The following is a 20,397-nucleotide window of genomic DNA, read 5'->3' on the forward strand; positions in this document are numbered from 1 at the left end:
TCTCCCAAGAGTCAAGCCAACATCTTTTCCTCATCTGGCAGATTTTCAAAGTGCCATCAGTAATCTAGCTGAACATACCTTGGGAAGGCTTAGGTTAAGGGAAGGAAAAAAATCCAAACAAAACAGAAACAACCAAAAGCCAAAAATCCAAACCCACAGAAATAGTTTTTGGCAGCTGAGAAATTTATTTTTAATAATTTAAGAATATTTGAAACTAAAGCCTTCTAGGTAATCAGCTGCTCAAGCCTCTCTCTAGATATTTCCCAAGAGCTATGTCTGAACAGCATTTCAGTCATTGGCATGATGTGTTGTTAGCCCTGTGTTTTAGTTTTGTTTTTCTATTCTACAGCTTTTGGGAAGCTACGATGTATTGTAACACACATGTTAATGTTAAAAGAAACATGGAATTCAGAAGACAGACTAGAATTCTTTTTCAGTATAACCCATTCCTACAGCAATGAGAGCAAAAAAATTCTTGAAAGACACACATGAAGAAGCCCTATAAAGAAACTGGAATAGCCACTGTTGGATTATATGTCTCTTTACAAACAAACAGCAATTCACCTGCTAGAGAAGGGATGCTGCCCAACCAGGTCTCCATTCTGAAGATGGTAATCTCCAAAGAAATCTGGACTGACTGCTCCATCAGGGGCTATGAGGCCATCTATAAAAAGAAGAAAGATACAGTGAATGTATGAAGGAGCATGACTTCAGGGCAAGCGGGCAACACAACCTGTGCTGGTCTCTCCTATGAGTTCATTAGCAACTTGCACTGCTTCTGGGAGGAATGTCAAGCAACAGCAATACTGAAAAACAGCAACCCAAATTATAAAAAAACCTTACTGGAACTCCAAGGAGCTCAGCCTACTGGTCTGAAAAAAGCTGTACCTAAGAAATATTCTCTTACCTCTTCTTACTCAGGCCTGTAAAGATTACATCAAGACCCATATTGTCTGCCCCTTCATGAAGGTAAGCCCAGAGAAAAAGTAATGAGAAGAGTAAAACATCAATAAAGGCCAGCAGCATAAAAATGGAAAAGCAGCAAACGTTCTTAGTTGTTCCGACTCTGCCCTTCATCACTCTCTCTCTCTCACAAAACAGGTTAAGACAGACAGGAAAGCAACTTCAAACTTATTTCATCCCCTCCATATTTTAATGCCTTCCAGCTATTTCCCAAAAAGGTGATCTTGTCACATGATATCATCTCAAGAACATAGGTTACAGTTTTCTTTTGCTTCCTGACATACAAAGATGCAGGCATTTGTAGAGCCAATATTATTCCTTACCGCCTTCACAGTCTCTGCTTGCTTTATAAGGAAAGGAAGAAAATCAGAGGCTAACATTTCCCTTCTGTTACATCAGTGTAAATCCAGAGTGCCTTTGAAGTAAAGTCAGTGAACTGACCCCAGCTGAATCAGAGCCGAGCTTAACTCTCTCCTGTCCCCACTCACAAAACACATTTCTTGTTAATATTAAGGGCACAGTTCTTATTTGGGAATTACTTAGGCTGTAATCAGACAAAATGAGCTATTTCATTAAAACAGATCCTACATCAGTTTGTCTCCGTTACTTCAGGAAAACAATCACAGCCTTCCAGTGCAGAAATCATCCCAATAAAACAGGGCAGAAACAGGTACACGTAGACTGATACTTTAATAGTTTAACAGAGAAGAGAGAGATTCCTAATGACCAGGAAGTTACAAATGCCAGTCCACTTTAAAGAAAGAGAGATAAGATCCAAGGAGTCACAGGCCACTTAGCTTAACCTCTGTGGTTTCAAAACTACTAAAACTGCCTGTGCAGGAAGCAGTGGAAAGTTACTTACAGACACAAGGGCTTAGAGATGACGACTCAAGCATTCAAACAAATCTCCCTGTGCTTTATGAATTTACCTGATGTTTTTTGAAGATAATATAGTGACAAATGATAAAAGGAATAGAATTGACACATTTAAATTTCTAACAGACATTTGATGAGGTGCTGCAGAGATTCAGTTAAAAGATAATACCTCATGGGAAAGTGACTGAATACGACCAAACAGAACTGTAAAAGAAAAATGCTAGCCATGGTCAGATGACATTTTAGCAGTGTAAGGCGTACATGGCTGTATTCTAATTGCATACATGTGCACACAGTATGCGAAAGAGTATTACTTGACAGGCAAGTAACATGGCACAGCTCAATATTGCTGTCTTTCAGCAAGTTCAGCCAGACATGAGTGCCCTGTGCTATCCTTTGGCTGTCAAATGACCAAAGAAGAGGAACATAAGTTGAAATGGCCATAAACAACACCTAGGGCACATTTTCCTGACTCACCACCTCGTCTGTATTTTTCACAGAACAGGAATTAGGGGGAACATTAGCACTTTCATACCTGCAGCACTTCAGATCAAAAGCAATCAGTTACAAAGACTGTATTTTAAACAGTCAGATTTGGTTAAAACTTATTTGAAAGCAGAGAGGCTTCAAAATAACATCCATCTTTATACTGATAGAGCAAGCACTACATTTTAACTGAGGCTAGAGCTACCACTACTTAAAGTGTCTTCAATCAAGAGTGTTAACATTCAAACCATAACACTCAGAGTTATGGCTCACATGAATTTATAGGAAAATGAAAGCACATGGAGAGCATCAGGTGCATATGATATGATTACACAGTTAAAGGACATCTGTTGCTACGTACATTTCAGATAAGTTAGGGTTATGTACTTTCAGAGAAAGAGAGACACCCAGCTCATGAAAGTAGCTTCAGAGATTCTACCAAGTTTTTCATGAAGGTTTAAATTGCTAAGCAAGAGAGATGTTGCAGTATCATTGCAATAAGGAACTCATCTTGCCACCAGTGAACTGAAGCACTGTTATGGATGAAGGGGAACTTGTGTTAGGCATCACCCATCAGTAATTTCTAAATATACCATATTAAAATACAAGCATTGAATTTCTGACTGCATGAAGATTTGTTGTGTTTTTTTGTTTGGTTGGTTGGGTTTTTTTGTTTGTTTGTTTGTTTTGTTTTTTTTTTACATAGTAATGCTCTGTTCTTCAGAAACCCAAATTCCTACTCCAACTGGTCCTGTAGCTTTTTCAAAGCCGTATTATGTCTCCTTTGGCCATATCTCAAAAGTATAAATCTAGTAGACTTCAGAAGCACACCATTACTGGCACTTGTCAGAAGGAATCTGAGAAGCGAATCTGTATTTTGAATATAATCACCTACTCTTATACCTTTAAAAACAAAAGCACTTTTCAAACATCTGCAGAACGTATCACTGGAAACCTGCCTCTCCTTCGTGGTCAAATATCAATTCCAACACAAAAATCTTTGTTCAAATAACATTAAACCTGTAACACAAATGATTAAAATCCAGGAAATGCAGTGTTACTGGTGCAACTCCATCTCTAAGCTCACACTATTAGGGAAAAGAAAAGGCCCTATGAAATAAGCAAAGGTTTATTAGCAACACCTGTAAAGGGGAGACTACAACAGGAATGCTGCCACATCTTTAACTGAGGAAGCCCAAAGGAGACTTGATGTAACAAAAGAGCCAGGTACCATACAGCACAAGGCTCACACTAACCTTGTAGGTCTAGCAGAGCAAGGTAACAGCACACAATTCAAAAGAGAAAGCCTACCCCTAAAAAGGGAAGTTGCTGTGGCTGACTCATGTAATCAAAATCATCCTTAATTTCTGATAGACTTCGAGAATACATTTTGAGATGCTACTGAAATCTTGCACAATTATTTTTCCCACAGTAACTGCAAGTAAAGCTGATGGGTTTTAGTGGTTTTGTTTTTGTTATTACCATTCCTGCAAATTCATCCAGAGTCAGAGTTTTGTGACCCATGCTTCATAGCAAAGGATTGGACACTTCATGTGGAAAATAAAAAACCACTGTCTCAAGCCCAGTAATTAAAATAAATTAAATAATAACTAAAAAATCCTATGTGCACATAGTCATCCAGGAGTTTGAAAAGGATATAAACCACAAGCTTGAAAGCATAAGCCAGCTCCTAGTTATGAAATGTTACAAAGACATTTATCCAATGGACAAATAATTTCATCATTGTCTCCTGCAGTTTTCTGAACCTTTCTCTGAAACAGCTGGCAATACTGATCTAGATACATCGAGTGCCTTAATCCAGTATGGCAACTTCTGTTTTCTTAGTAACTGCAAAATCTTTATGGAAAGAGAGAGACAGAGCAGATTCCACCTGAGATCCCCCCAGAACTGTGCCACTTCGCACCATTAATAGGATCAAGCCAAATTATGAGAAATCTTTCTTTTTTTCCTTTAGAAAATGTATTAATCTTAAATAAGAACATAAAATCACAAAGGCTGGGAAAGACCTCTAAGATCATTAAGTCCAACTGACTCTACTTGAGAATAATTTTGGCGCTTTTTTTAACTAACTTTGTCAAATTGTCAAGTAATAAGTCTTTTCAATTTGAGGAACTAAAAAGGAAAAAGGTACTTAAGAGATTCACATGCTTCCCTAGATATATGACAGAAAAAAAAAAATCATACAAATAGATTAGCTGAAAGTCACAGAATGATGGTTCTGCAGATCCATAATGCTTCAGAAGATCACTGATATACAGTACTCAATCCACCATTAATACCCTAACAAGGACAAGCACTGGTGTGCTCCCAGGGACACAAAAGAGTAACTGTCTCACTGGTTTGAGTAAGTGGATTCTCTCTACAGCCCCAGGCCAAGCTCCTGCTCCAACCACGAGGATGCAATCCCAGTCCTGAATACTAGTACACGCTGCCTTACCTGCATTGTAGTAGAGGTCAGGTCTTTCCAGAATATCCCCTTCATGGATGTAGGGCTCAATACGGTCATCACCATACAGGTACTGCTCACTGTCATCCATCTGCCGACTGCCCACCATATCCAGCCACTGAGAGTTGTGCCATCGAAACTTCTCACTCTGGATTTTTTTAGCCCATTCCTCATCATATTCCTGTTAAAAACCACCAGGCAATACTTTATGATGAGCTATAAACGAAGCTGTTTGCTTGAACAGGAAGTGGCAAAGGAATTTAATGCCAGTGAAAGATGCAAGTCTCAGATCTCGGTGACTCAGAAACTTCTATTCAGAGTGCTTTAGGCAAACAAAGGAATGATTTTGCAAGCACTAGGCATTATTCTGATTTTCTACATGCAGTAGTACAATCTTCTCTTCGTGGTTTGTAACTTTACACCATCCAGAAAAAATTCCTGAGCAGGGAAGTTCCATCATCACAGTCTCCTCATTTGGTTTATTAAGAGCAGCCAATTACTGTAATTTCAGTAATTAGTTACTAACACTCGCCAAATACCCTGTACATCCTCATTAGATGAACGTTCACTGGGACAACTGGTTAGTAGAAAGTTCAATAAAAAAACCAAGTTGTGATAAAAGCACTGAATCTTTGTTTCATGAGCTTCAGCAAGAACTCAGGATTTGATTTTCAACTTCTTGTTAAATATTCTAACGGCTTTTCTAAATTATAATGGCTTTCTACATATAATATTGAACAGCCACGATGGTGTTCAAAAGGTTACACAATGTGTATAATGAAGAGGATATGAGAATCCAAGATACAAAACCAAAATCCAAGAGGAACTTCTCCAGAAGGCTGAGGAAAACAGCATCTAGCTTCCAGTCACCATGGAAACAAAATATTGGCATGAAATTTCCACCTGGACCCCAGCCTAATTGCACCCAAGTGAGACAATATTCAACACAGAGAAGCATCACAAAGAAGTGCCATACCTATGGTCACTGCAATCAGTTGTTTAGAAGCATTTTCTAAACAGACCAGACTATGTGGGCTGTTGATTACCACTGAGGGAATACAGACCTGTGGATAATACTCAGTTTCTCAATAGTAGGGCACAGCTAACTATAGGAAACTCATCAACATATGGAATCTGCAGGTGTTATCCATTTGGGAAGATTCACAAACAATGCAGCATGGTTAGTACTTTCTCAGTCAAACAACCGTGAACAAGAGTAACATTCAGAACGAGAACGTTTCTCCTTGTGGGAAGAAATACCCTCATGAAACAGTTCTGCTTCACCAACTAGAAAGGACATAAAATAATTTCTTAATTCTCATGTTGGTTAGCATGTGATCTAGACAGACTTTCCTTGGAGATCTAGCTGGAGTAGTTTAAGGTTTTTAATGCCTGTTTTACTTAGCCCTAAAGGGGATGAAAAGCATTCACACATTTAGCAACACGTCTTGCCTCCAGAATTGGTAGTAGCTTAAACCACTCTAGCTAGATATTCAGAAGTAGATCTGGCTATAACTAAAGGTCAAAAACTAGCAGTGTATATAGAATAAGTTTGCTACAGTAACTCAGGTTAAACCTCTGAAAACCCTTATAGACTAAGCCTGAGCTTTTAAACTGACTTAAAAGTCAACTTACTTTGTCTTCACTGCTATTAACCTGACACAGGTAACAGACACTTTATTCCTTTTTCACCCCTCTGACTGGTAGACAGCACAAAAACCAGATCACCCTGTCATTTTAACAGAGACTCCTCTGACATTGATAATGAGTACCTACAGCATCCAAGACTTCATGGGGAAGCATGTTGCATTGGGCAACCACAAACCCTTATTCTACAGTAGAGGAAAGAGCTTTGTTTTACTTGGAGAAATGGCAAGTTTATTTCTCTTGACTTAAAGCAGAGTGTAAGTTCTGTTTTGAGGGAATGTCCATTCAAGTATCTGCAGATCTGGGGCTCTGATCTAAATTTCTCTAATTTCATCTCTGATCAGCACTAATCACTAGACTTTTCTAAGTCCCCTTCACACCATCCTGGCACATGAGTGGCCCAGTTCAAAACCCGATTTCCTGCATAACCTCCACAGACAGAGCAGATACCACCTGTGGGATTTACACATACTTGTAGTTCCTAGGGGACTCTACCAAAATTCCAGGTTTCTGTCAGCCATACAATAATGCAGCAACCTTAGGGGAAAAAGGAAAAATCAATACACCCAAAATAACAAAACCCAGCAAACACACACCTATGCCTCATACCAACTGGAGAAAGAACAACTTGTGCTGTTTGTGCCTCTTGATATCTCCATCTTCCACTCTCAATTAAAAGGAAAGGCTAGAATCATAGAATTGTTTCGGTTGGAAAAGACCCTTCAGATCATTGAGTCCAACCATCATCTGTCAGACCCATGTTTTTCACTGCTGTGACCTACCAATGCTGGCCATGAAACATGCCACATCATTTCCAGCCAGAGTGACTTTCATAGAATCACCCTAGGATTTGGAAGCAACTTCTGAAGATACCTAGTCCAACACCCTTGCTAGAGCAGAAAAAACTCTGCAAAACAAGAATTCCTCTGGAAAAAGCAAGCTCATCTCAGATTTATAAAACAACACATAAAAATGAAAGGGCATGACTTTCAGTGATGACATTTGACCAGCATCTTGGAAACATCTCCTTTGCTCCATCTGCCAGAGCTAAACTATAGGCTATCTATTATGTCAGCCTCCAGTAGCTGTGAATTACAAGCTTTAGAGAAACACCTTGTAACTGCCAGAAATCTTACTGCAGTCTTGAGACAACTATTCCCAGAAATTGTGATTCCAAAGAAGTGGGGGAAAACAAACAATTTAGCAAACAGCAAATTAGTTATCTGTGGGAAAGTTGAATCCTTTTTACCTACCTTTGTTTACTTTTGAAAGTTCTCAAAAGCAGAAAGGCCGGCAGTTAAATTACTTAATTAACATTTAATGTAAATGCACTTGAAAACATTTTAATCTTCCCACAGTTACAACCTCAAATTGATCCCACCTGCCCAACATCACTGTTCCATTCCACACCACCATCTGAACAGGCTGAACTTGCGTCACAAGTAGACATGAACTTCTTACATCCTCCTAAAAACATCAGTTAACATTTCTCATTTTTCTTCAGACTATGATAGCAGGGCAGAATATCCCTATGTATTCTACACTTCTCATCTTATAAAGAGGCTTAAAACTCCCAGGTATTTTACTTCAATCGTTCATCTACGTTTTGGAAAACAGGTTTAGTGACCCAATGACAAATTAGCAGCTGCTAGACTGATCATATCTGCATAGTACTTTAAAATTAGAAGTCATCTGTCCAAGCAGCTTGGATACTTTCTTACATTGATACCTTTAATTTTACTACCTATGAGCATCAAGAACAAAGAAGTGACAGCTCCAGAGTCAGACCAATGATCAGTCTTGTCAGGAGTTTCATTCTGGCAACAACGCTAGAAAAGGACAATTTGCAATAATCTGTAAGGTTTTCCATAACCTCAGCACAAAACCCAGTTCATTTAAATACTGCTAGATCAGGAATATGTCTGTTGATATTCCACAGAAACACCACTAGGCAAATGATTAATGGAGTAACATCAGAAGGGAAGAAAATCTGTAAATGCAGCACTACAGCCAAAACGCACAAAGAAACCAAATTAAAGAAGTTTAGAGCAAAACAATTCCTTAAAACATAGTAAGTCTTCCAGTAATTATATTCTGAGCTATTAAAACCTTTCTTTAAAAATTACTTTTATTTTGTGGGGTTTTTTTTTTGGTTGGGCTTTGTTCTGCAGACACACAAAGCACACCTTTACTAAGGACTTCCTGCAAAAATGGAAACAGAAAACTATACATCAAGGAGATGCAAACACAGCTTTGTGTCCTCCAGTCCTTTTAAATCTGAGGTTACTAGCAAAGCAATGAGTGGGGAACGAAAATAAGGTGGACAGAATATGTCTATTCTCCAAGCTCCTGCAGCCCCCCTTAATATTCTGTGTTCAGAAACATAAAAGGAGGAATCCCAAAGGTTGATTTTATTCTCTTTGGAGCTCCTTGACATCACTGGTTTTAACATTCGGTTTCCATAAATCCAGAAGTGTCATAGAAGATGTATGGTTTGACTCTGCAAGGAATGTGCCATCCTTTTTGAAGTTCTGCTTCCAACTTTGTTTACTACTGAACCACTGAAATATTATGAAGCGTTAACTGGCCTATTATCAGAGCGTGTCTGTTCCCTATCAGGGGTCCCCTTTGTCACTGGCTTCCGTCACACCTTGTATCTGATTAACACACTATAGGATAACATAGAGCTACACAGATCTGCTTTGTGTTCCCTCACAGCTGATGAAAAACAGATTTTCCTTTTCACTTTAATGTGGTTGCCCTTTAATTGGGTCTGTAATAGGGTTCATTTGATGTGATTCCTCATACTAAGCTAAAACCGCTATACAGTAAGTAGAATTCTCGTTGTGTTAAAGGCTATACTTGGTGATATGTTGCATTCTTCATTATTTAACTATATCTAAAACATTCATTCAGAAAGCAAAAATTTATCTTGCCTAGCTATCCAAAAGTTAGGCACGTCATTTAAACCACGTGCCTCTATAAACCGAGAAACAGATGTTATGGATCACCTTCTACAGGTGTCTGCAACACCTACCTTAGGGTAAGTATCACCAGAGGGCAATTCATTCACAGGCCAAAAATATCCTTCTACCACTTACACCTGTACAACCCTGGGTCACCTCTTTGCAATCAGGTTCATCACTAAATATATTTGGATGGAAAGCTAATAGAAACCTGTGATACAAAGCGCAAACATTCACACCCTCTGAATTTAGGTCCCTATATAAAATGCATTCACAGGGATCCTATATTGTTAACAGCTGAAGAGAGGAACTCTTTTTCTTTCCTTTGGAGGAATGTAAGTCCTCTCATTGGCAAGCTGTTGTGAAAGCAACAAAGGGCAATGGTTTGGCTCACCTTTAGTCTTACAAAGAGCAAGCACCAATGCTAGAAGGAAATCTGTCCACAATAGGTTCATGTGAAAATGAAGAGCAACCAGGACATGCCTGGCTATCTAATGCTGCCTGCAGGTGGTTATTCTTCTAGTGCAGGCAAAGCCTTTCTTGCTGGGTGCATGCTCTCTGTCACAAAATCTACCAGCATCAAAGCAGACTTACTGCAAATTTAACAATGCAGAAACATGTCAATAGTTCAGCCTGTAGCTCCACACCCTACCTGCTCTTCTGCCTACTCTCCATATGCAAGACTGTTCAAAGATAAAAGGGGAACAAGAGATACCATAGAAAGGGGAGGGTCTTGATAAGTGAAGGGAGAACCTTTTTTCCTGAAGTGACTACTGCACTCTTTGTGGAAAGAGGACACCAAGCTGGAGTCAAAGGTTATCTATTCTTGGAGTATGCTGCCTATTCAAATGAAGCCAACATCAAATCCCTGTGGTCTGCTTTTCCTTGATTCTAAGAGAGCTGGCCAACATCTTGCACAGCTGGCCCCAAATCCCAGAGCACTAAGGTTCACAGCACATTCCTGCTTCTCATGTGAAATTCCAGCATTCCCAACATGGAGGATGTGTGTCAAGGCTTTTAGCTAACATGTCAAGATGCAAGTCATTCATTAACACAGCTTTTCATGTGAGGCAAATGTTATTTGGCATTCATTACAAATATGTGGGGCAAAGAACGAGAGCTGGAAAAACACCTTAGGCATGAGGCCCTTCCTAAATCACATGGACAATGCTGTAGCTATCTAGAAGGATGCTTACTTCTATAGGAAGCATAATGATCCACCCTTGATCATAAGAGAAACAGGATGGTACAACAGGCCTTCATTTAAAGCTGTAAAAACACAGAGTAGGAAAATGGAGGACATGGGGGAGGGGGAAAGCTCAGACTACACAGTTCAAGGATCTGGTTAATTAAATATGCTTTGAATAAATTATAAGAAATCATTTAACTGAAGTAAGACTGTGCTAGGAGCAGAAAAAGAAAGATGAGGGATTAATAATCCCCTCAGATCTTCATAGTATTTTATCTGAGCTGAAGAGTAAAACCATCTCAAGATGACATTTCTTTTCAAAAGCTTTGAGTTGCAGGTGTCCAGGCTTCTGAAGCAGAGTTAAAAAGGAACTTCAGTTGCTTGAGACTCCTATACCAGCTGCTGATTCCAGGCTTTCATCTGAGCCATGAAACCTGTCCTACTTTAAGTGTACAAGTCCACTAAACTAGCTGCTTGGTGTCAAGACTCTGCATATGACAGGAGACTAAAGCATTCCTACATGATCAACACAGACTTTCTTTTTCACAAAGGGGATTATCCTACATCTAGCAGTGCAAAGCTGAGATTCCCCAGTACATACTGTGCTAAAGCAGCACATCTGTTTCAGTTCATCAATAGCACAGTCCAGCCAAGCTATATTAAACAAATCATCACTAGTGTAACATTTCCATAATTTCTGTGACAATTACTTTACTACAGAAAGTATCTCTCCCCTAAGGCTTATAAGGCATCTGATTTTCTTCAGTGTTATTTCAATCACAGCATATAGAGCTTATTGATGAGTGAAAGAAGAATTTGTCTTTCTGTGAAGAAATTACTTTTGAATCTCTCTTCCCCAACATTCAGTTTCTGATTTCTATCATCAGAGGAACTTAATCCTGTCAGCATGTGTGGAACAACAAGACTGAAAACTTAAGCTTTTCTTGTTGTGGATTTAGCACAGATAAGGAGTTTCACCAATCTTGAGACTACGTCTGTTCAGACACCTCAGAAGGCACTGGTGTAAAAAGGTCACACAACCAAACACCTCAGTGTTTACAGGCTCCCTTGCTGTATCTTCTGAACTGAATGGCAAAACACCTATCAAGATCTGAGGTTCTGATAACACTTTCATGTTTTCTCCCATCACCATCTAGATGTGTTGCCTTTTTTGCCTGTGAGTTTTGGTACTGGGAGACAAAGCATAATCAACTTACAACACTGCCAAGAAGGCAATCAATGACTCGTTCTCTCTCTCTCTTCCTGAAAAGAAGACACCTTGTGCTTTGTGCTCCTCACAGGGGCATGGTGTTTGTTAGGGTTTACACAGCTTAAAACCCAACAGCTAGCTAATAAAGCTAAACAGCTCTTTGCAGAAAGCAAACTCTTAACTTACCAGTGGACACCACTGCAAGTGTGGCACTGCTCCACAATCAAAGAAAAAAAAAATCATTTTCCACCACACAAACTACTCTCTGTGCTTGGCATTTTCTCTTCTAGTCCAAATAACAGCAGTGCCACACCATTTCCTCCCTCTATTCTTCCTCAGGGCCCTAGAAGTTCTGCCCAGTGCTTCTTGCAAGTTGAGAAGTCTTTCCCATCTTTTATCATCGCAATCCCCTGTCACTCACAGCTAGCATAAAGATTACATTTTAGGAAGGAAAAAAGCCAAGCACATTTTACTCAGATGTTAATATTGACAATGAAGCTGTTTTATTGTATTAACTCTTCCAGATACTAATATTACTAAGCAACACTTATTTTATGGTAACAATTTTTTCAGTAACTAGATACTACTATGTGCGTATTGTAAAGCTCGCCTTTATGAACCAATCAATGCCCAAGACATTTGGAAATTGCACTAGCCCCAAGATAAAACAAGTGCTGGAAGCACTGATGGTGCAGCATCAGCCATGAGATAAAAATATTTCTACTGTTTCCACTGGACATAATTGATCTTGGTAAGTTGAACGTAGCGCCCACCTTAAGTACTGAGGTCAAATTAATCTTAGTTGATATCTTGCCCTTAACATCAACAACTCTGTCACTAATGACTTTCATTCCATACACCCATGAAGTAAAGCCAAAGCCAGATAAAAAGAATTCCAACACAGAAAATGTCATTTTACTTCTTTTTTTAAGATTAATATTAAATTTGAAGGCATTATTAACGACCATAACAGCAAAAGACAAAACAGGCTATTGTGCAGTGTAAATTAGGTCTTTTGCTCTATATGTTTGAGAGAATAAGTTGCAATATCTGTAACTCAACTAAAGAACAAGCTAGATACATTAGGAAAAAAAGCATTAAGGTAGTCAAAGACACTACTCTCAACTCACAGTTCAAGTCCTTTCTGTGTATGGGATTTAATTTCATGATAGCTACTCTACATCCAGGGGCTGCACAGTCTGTACCATCCTAAGACACTACATTTCTTTTTTGACTAATGAAGTTAATTCAGTTCCAGAGGCCAGGAGGAATTTTAACAATGAAATGTAACTTTTAAGTGGAATCAGTTTTGCAATGTCTTTACTTCGATAAAGAACACCAGAGAAAGAGCAATGCTCATAAGTTAAGGATACCCTGAAGGAGATTATGCACACTGTATGTGCTGTAAGAGCTGACAGAGCAACAACACTTCATAATTTGGCATTCCTTCTTTTTTCCAAGTTAGCTGTTCAATATAAAACAACTGCCCCAAAAGTTTATTGTGATCAATGGACAGCTGGACAAACCAAGTCATGCAGCTAAATAAAATCTATCCAAGAGCTGAACACTATGAAAAAGTTCAATATTACACTGGTTGTTCTGCCAGCAGAAAACAATCAGCTTCAGGATCACTGCTCATATTTTCTTTTTGAAACAAATATTAGCATCAGGTGTTGTAGAAAAGCTGAGTAAAAGCTGCTGGATAACAAGAGCCATTTTTTAGAGAATTAAGAAATAATTAAATGTAATGTGATTAATTTAAGCATAAGAAGTACTCTTTACAAAGTGTCTGTAGAGTAAAGTATGAACTTTAAAAATATATACACACTTTCTGGAAGCCTGGTACACAGCCTAGGTAAGTGACTGTCATTGTTTCACAAAAGCAGAATTTTTACCCATGCCATGAAAAATATTCTCCTTACTGCTACTTCATTATTTCAGATATATCTCATGTAAAGATATTCCTGAAGGACAGCTGATAAAATAAAAAAAAAAAAAAAATCAGACCTACCGCTATAATATCCAGAGTGTTGTCACAAACTTTGCAAATCTCAGCGTTTTTATCATGCATGAGGTCTATAAGATATGCTGGAGCCTCTGAAAAGAAACTGTTAAGGATAAAAGCTTTTTTTTTTTTTTTTTCCCCCCCCCCGCCAAAGCCCGGAGTTATTCAAACTGCAAATTACCTTAAGAACCATAGTCGAGAAACTTTCCATCACATGTGAAGTTAGGCAGCCTTCCCCCAACTACTGGGGTTTTTAAATCACATTTTAAGATACCCAAATATTATTCAAAATTGCTAAAGAAGAAAAATTTTATGCCCCTTACAGAGAAAATACATTCTGCTCTGTTATAGAAAACCCATGCATCTAATATGTTAGTCTAAAAGACAAAGACTCTGTGGAATGGTTTAGTCATTTGAGACTGACTTTTATGACCTTCAGTGAGTTTTCTTGGTAAAAAAAAAAAAAGTTTCCAATATATTTTTCAAAAATATTGAAGATATTCTAATTGTGCAAGTGACAGAATTAATACTTGTCCTGTTCAAATGTTGGTGCTTTATCATGACAAATATAAAGAGAGATGAGATTTATTTCTTTTTCTAGAAGCCAGCCACCTAGCAGTCCAAACAGGAGACAAAGGACAACATCCCAAATGGCTTCTTGGATACTCCACAGAGCTGAAAGGAAAAAGAACATTAAGAAGTGGTCCTTGTATTGTTCACAAAGTCATCATCATGGCCTACAAGGACTCCATTCAACCTAGTCTTTGTTTCAGTAAAATTTAACATTCAGTTAAGGCCCACAAAGACAGCTAGCACCCTTTTCCCACAGAGAGAATGCTATTAAAGTATTTTACTGCACACAACTTCAGACTATCCAGCATTCATGTATAATGGTGCAGTGCAAAAATTGATTTGTGCTCTATGTAAATTTTTCTACAGAAATTTCTATGATTTTGACTACGTTTTACAAAATAAATTCACACAGTAATTCATATTAGATAGGAACTGGTTCAGTGAGCCTCCTCCCTGTTTCAAAGCTAACTAAATTTTAATCTTTACTATTAATCTTGCAGTCCTTCAACATGTCTAGGCTGCTTGGATTTTTTTTTCCTTCAGCTGAAATAAACCATTTACAAAGAAACCTCTGAGATCAGGAGGTTTATGTAAGAGAAATATGGGCCTAATATCAGTGATGGTAAATTAAGTCCTGTAATTCTAGATGTTTAATAATTGAAAAGATACGGGTTTCCTTGATAATGACATCTCTGGTGGCTTGGTGGAACACCATCTGATAAAATACATAGATGATCTGGCAGACAAACTCATCATCCTCCTGCTGAGCTGCAAGGAAAAAACACAAAAACAAACACCCCACAATTTCAGATCTCACAGTGATAAACTCTTGATGTTTAGTTAGCTCTTACCTATCAGCTAGACAGTTTAGTGGTATGCATGAGATTTCATCTCATGACCACACAAAATGACTGCTCCAGTCAAGCAGAAAGACCACAGATTGCAGCAAGACTTGTGGAGGTGTGGAAAAAAAGATTTATGAGATCACTCATCGGTATCTCTCTGTTAATAACTGAGCAATTGCTTCTCCTTTCATATACAAAACATCCACCCCAGCATCACAAGAGGATATGACTGGTGCACTCAGTCACAGCACAGCTATATTAGCTAAACTTCTCTGAAAAACAAGTCAAACATGGCAATATACCATTCAGAAGCTCAATGAGTGCAGGGATGATTCCAGATTTAGCCAGCAGAGCAGCACAAGAGTCATCCATAGAAACTGTTCCAATCATTATCACCACTTCCAAAATGAGGTCATCTTCTGCAGAACCTGGTAAGTCATAAGGCAGTATTACCTCTTAGAAATTCTTTATCTTGTGGCAGTCGTATATTTATCTTTACATATGACCCTGTTCTTCAATGTTATGTTTCCCCAAACAAAATTGTTATGTTTCCCCAAAGTCAAAAATTGTAAAGGTAAGCAGACTCTCCTATGAATGAGCACTCTAACCACTCTTTAAGACACTATTTCAAAAGTCTAACCAAACTTTGTACAGACCTGGTTTTAGTTTGTCCTTGAGGTATGGAACCAGCTTGTATTCTTTCAGCACAAGTTCCCAGTCCAGATCCGGTAAGGTCAAATTTGCAAGTGTTCCCAGGCATTCAATCACAAATTCCTCCTCTTCATCATTTGATATTTGAGCTGCTAAATCACCAACATAATCCTAAAGAAAACACAACAATAAACAGTACAGGTCAACAACCCGGAGGTGTGAAGAACTCACAACTTGCTCAGATCAAAACTAGTTCTCAAAAGAAGAGTAAAGAGACTTTTCTCCTGAAATGAGAGCTAATGAGGTAGTTCCTATTTTAGGAATAATCCAAGAAAACATTTCAGCATTCTTCCTCTCTGCCTTTTCACTTTCAAGAGATGCAGACAATGTTTTCAGATGTTCCAAAAGTAGCCTACACGGTTTGAACAAGTTGTTGCAGAACAGGGGAAGAAGATAGTTAACATCATACTGCATTAGCGTCAGTGATGGACAACTCCTCCTAAAGATTTTTAAGGGATAACAACAAGATTTTCCGGGGACATGAACAGGGCAATCATGAATTCTACTTACTAATTCCATAGTGCTTTAAGACAATTTGATGTGCAATCCCCATTTTAAAAGTATGTTTAAAATTTCCAGAAATAGGATGTTTTCCCCTCCCTTCTTTTGAAAGGGCAGCTTTACATGGTTAACTAAATAGGGAGTACCCAAAATATGCATTTATAAAAAAAAAAAACCACTTGGCACAGTGAAAAAAAACCACTCTGTTTAATTTTGCCCTCTAGCTCTAGAAGCAGAGATTTAGGATAACTGTTAATTGTTACAATGTACAGTTTGGGTTGGGGGTTTGTTTTCTTGTTTGTGTATTGTTTGTTTTGGAGCAGGGATACAGAGTAAGATCTGTTTCCCTTGTAGTAAGGGATCCAAACCCTGATCTATGAACTGAGATAGCCTTAGAAAAAAAAAATAAAACAAGCAAGCAACCACAAATCAACCCATGACAGGCAAGAAATTTAAATGCATACTCTGTAAAGACAAAACACAGCAGCTCTTCAAAGCCAATCTTTTCCAATAGGAAGAATCAGAGATCCCATTAGGTAACAGACTATACTTACAATAAACAGGCTTTTAGTTGGCCCATCATGTTGTGAAATATTCCTGATCATCTTCATTAACAATGGGTCCTTAAATTTCAAAGCCCGCTTCATTAACAATTTCAAACCATTTCCTAAAAAGAAACAAGCAATTAAGCAATCTTCCAAGTAACAAAAGATCATAAACCCAAGGAAAATACTAGTTGATCAAAAACCCAATATATATGGCACAAAGAAACATCTTTAACTTTTTAAAAGATTTTCCTTCTAAAGCCCTTAAACAGGACCTATTTCTTCTTCCAAGTTTCATTTGAAAAGACGTGCTCTGCATTAAATTCTGTAGCTTCTCTCTAAAACAACTACCATAACCATATGCACTGGTGGGACGTTTAAAAAGGAGGATAACTGTTTCAGGTGGGCTTAGTTATTTATTCAGACCAAGAAAGGTTCTAGATGTGAACCTACAATCCAGTGCAGTCAGTGGAGATGCTGCTCAGGTGAGGGTACTAGCTTAGAAACTTCTCTCTCCACCACATGGAACAAACACATTGTTATGGTTTTAAAAGACTGTTTACCAGTCATGGAGATCATTATGTGGGAGTATACAAAACAGAGCATGCTGGCCACTGAATCTGTTGATTGCAAATGTCCCTTTAAAACTCTACTAATTTCTTGCAGTAGTTCACAGTGAAAAAATTGAGCACAAATTAAAATCTGAGCTACTGAATAACAATAATCAACTTAAAATGGCTAGTATTAAAATAATGAAATTCAAAAAGCAATCTAGAGAGCTACTGAAAGGCAGAACCCACCTATGCCATGTAACAAATACCAGAACACTAAAGGCACTCAGTTTAAAAAAAAAAAAAAAAAAGAAAAAGCAAATAGAAGGATGCAATTAAATTACATCACTTAGGCTCTTCATTTGGTACTGGCAGATGAAACACCAATTAAGTGAAAATGAACTTTAGCATCAAGCAAAACAAAATCCTGATCTCTCCACAGTTTTCCACAGTGATGTAGTGATGTCCTCTGTGTGCTTTAAATAACTTCCTGGAGATATTTGAAGTGAGGCTTGGCAGGGCCTTGGGGCAACCTGATGGAGTTGAGGATGCCCCTGCTTACTGCAGAGTGACTTTCAGAGGGCACTTCCAAACCAGACCATTTTATGATTCTGACTATGTGTACATATAAAGAGATATGTGGCTACTCAGTGTCACTCCTGCCACCAAGGCCAGTTTTGGGGAGGATACAGCCATTTGCTTACAATCATTACCCAAAAAGGTGCATGATATATTTGAAAAGTACATATACATACATACATTTATAAAGAACTCGAATATACATTACTTATACAGGTAAGAATTTACAAAAATACTTGGATAAAGTGTTATCATCTCCAAGAACACAGCAACATCTCAGCACACTTACCTTCACAGATGAGTTGTACGTTTCTTTTGTTAGCAGCAAGGTTAATACAGAAAGAAATAAGTTCCAGGTCAACTCGCTCATCAGGACATTCAAAAAGCATCTTCATTAACTGCCAAGAAACACAGGCACACTTAAGTCATTAATCTTTCCAAAGCATTTAAAAAAATGTTACGGCAACTACAGAAGCTTTTTAAAAAATAAAAACATTTTTTTAAATTAATATTCAGCATTTCCACAGGAACAGTAAAGTTATAAAGTTCAAGGGCACAAGATGCATAATTCCATTCTTTGGGGACAACAGTGCTTATTAAGATACCAAAAAGAGCAGCCACGCATCACCGTAAATTAACTTGGGTCAGTTACATTCTAATGCTACTGCTACATTTTTTATTTTATTGGGTTGCTTGCCTTTTTTTTTTTTAAGTCATGAAGGAATAGATAGAAAATGACAGGAAGTCAGATCAATAATTTGTTGTTTAATAAAATTATGCCTCTAAACAGATTACTAAATTGCAGAAAAACTCTGCCACTATTTTGCTGTGAGATTACTCTGTTTATAGCTAAATCAGCTGTATCTGCAGCCATGTGCTTTATCTTTGCAGCTTCCATTGCTTGAGCTGAACCCTGCCATATAACAAAGACTTCTCAGTATCAGTCCTATTCTTTTGCTAAGAGGACAGGACAGGACAGGACAACCTGGGTTAATACAAGCAGACAATTGCCTGTAATCCTGCTCCAACCACTTAATAAGTGTCAGTGAATTCCCAGATGGTTCCTTAGGCAAGTAACATAATGGACTGCCCTCATTTTATACACCTTGGCACCTCTACTGTCCATGACATAACAGGCTGCCTAGTCTCCAGTCTGTTCAACATGAACATTTTTTTCAAAAGGCATGCAGAACATACAAACATGATTCAAATACATCCATTTATTTTGCTCCATTTCCAACCACAGCAAACAGGTTGCAGGGCTTCCTCACTGAGGGGCCGCAGGACGTCATCCTATTTGCTCCTAAAACCTGCTTAGTCCATAAGACAAGTTTGTAATACCAAGCAGTGTGATGACAAGACTGAGATTACTGGAAATAGAAACAACTGAACCAAAAGATAAGAGGGGCATAAGGTTAAAAAAAAAAAAAGAAGAAGAAGGGGGTGGGGAGAGAGAAAAAAACATAGCTTGGTTTGTGTCAGAAAGAGGTGGGGGGAGAAGAAAGGAACAGCTAATGTCTAAGTATTTGTGTGCTTGCCCCCTGGTGGAAAGATAGTTTGTAATGGACTGAAAATTTTAAGTGGGTGAGCAACCCATTTGAGGATGGGAGGGGGGTGGACAGTGGTGAAGGGGAGAAAGCAGGGAAGAATAGGATTGCAGGAATTTCACTCCAAAGTATTTTACTAGAGTAATTCTGTATGTTTTTCTATTATCAGATAGCAGACTGTCGTTCCAAACAGACCAAATTTTTTAAAAAATAATGGTGTTACAACAGTTAGTCATCTCTTTTTTTTTCCTGAGACTTTCATGTACTGATTTAAAAGCTGTCATTGATTTCTTCCTCCCTTTCTTAAAAAGGTATAATCAGATTTTCCTGGGATGCCTCAAGAACTTATAAAATCCCTAGTTTATTAAATCCGTAAGCCTGACAACCATATAAGAGTGAATTAACCAGAGAAGAAAGCTGCCACTTAACGAGTAGAGCATGAGCATTCAAAAGCCACCCCCTGCAACTCTTCTGTTACAAAACCTTTAAAACCAGATTTTTTTTAAACCCTTCAAATAATTCGAAGGGAAACATTCTCATTACTTACACAATACAAAAATCTGTGGAAATTAGATGTTTAACAAGATGGGATTACACTGTTAATTACTGAACTGCTTCTCTATAAAAAGAAAAAATATATCCAGTTTCAATTAAAGCCGTTCAAATTTTAAAATAATAGTTTCGTACGAGCTCCATGTTTCCCATTATGTCTTCATTTAATTTGATTGCTTCTTGT

General features: G+C 38.1%; 1 protein-coding gene across 3 annotated transcripts in view; it reads right to left on the minus strand.

The window, feature by feature from the left end:
* The window catches only part of KIFAP3 (kinesin associated protein 3), a 71,300-nt gene that overhangs the window by 18,706 nt on the left and 32,197 nt on the right, over positions 1-20,397 (minus strand). For all 3 annotated transcript variants that reach the window (XM_054384097.1, XM_054384095.1, XM_054384096.1), the window contains 8 exons: positions 18,404-18,512; positions 16,994-17,106; positions 15,884-16,049; positions 15,530-15,655; positions 15,052-15,150; positions 13,816-13,901; positions 4,784-4,973; positions 565-664 (listed from right to left, as the gene is read on the minus strand). In XM_054384097.1, coding sequence (XP_054240072.1) covers positions 565-664; positions 4,784-4,973; positions 13,816-13,901; positions 15,052-15,150; positions 15,530-15,655; positions 15,884-16,049; positions 16,994-17,106; positions 18,404-18,512 — 989 coding nt within the window. The remainder of the gene's footprint in view (positions 1-564; positions 665-4,783; positions 4,974-13,815; positions 13,902-15,051; positions 15,151-15,529; positions 15,656-15,883; positions 16,050-16,993; positions 17,107-18,403; positions 18,513-20,397) is intronic.

The sequence above is a fragment of the Indicator indicator genome, chromosome 10, assembly GCF_027791375.1.
Source record: "Indicator indicator isolate 239-I01 chromosome 10, UM_Iind_1.1, whole genome shotgun sequence".
NCBI lineage: Eukaryota > Metazoa > Chordata > Aves > Piciformes > Indicatoridae > Indicator > Indicator indicator.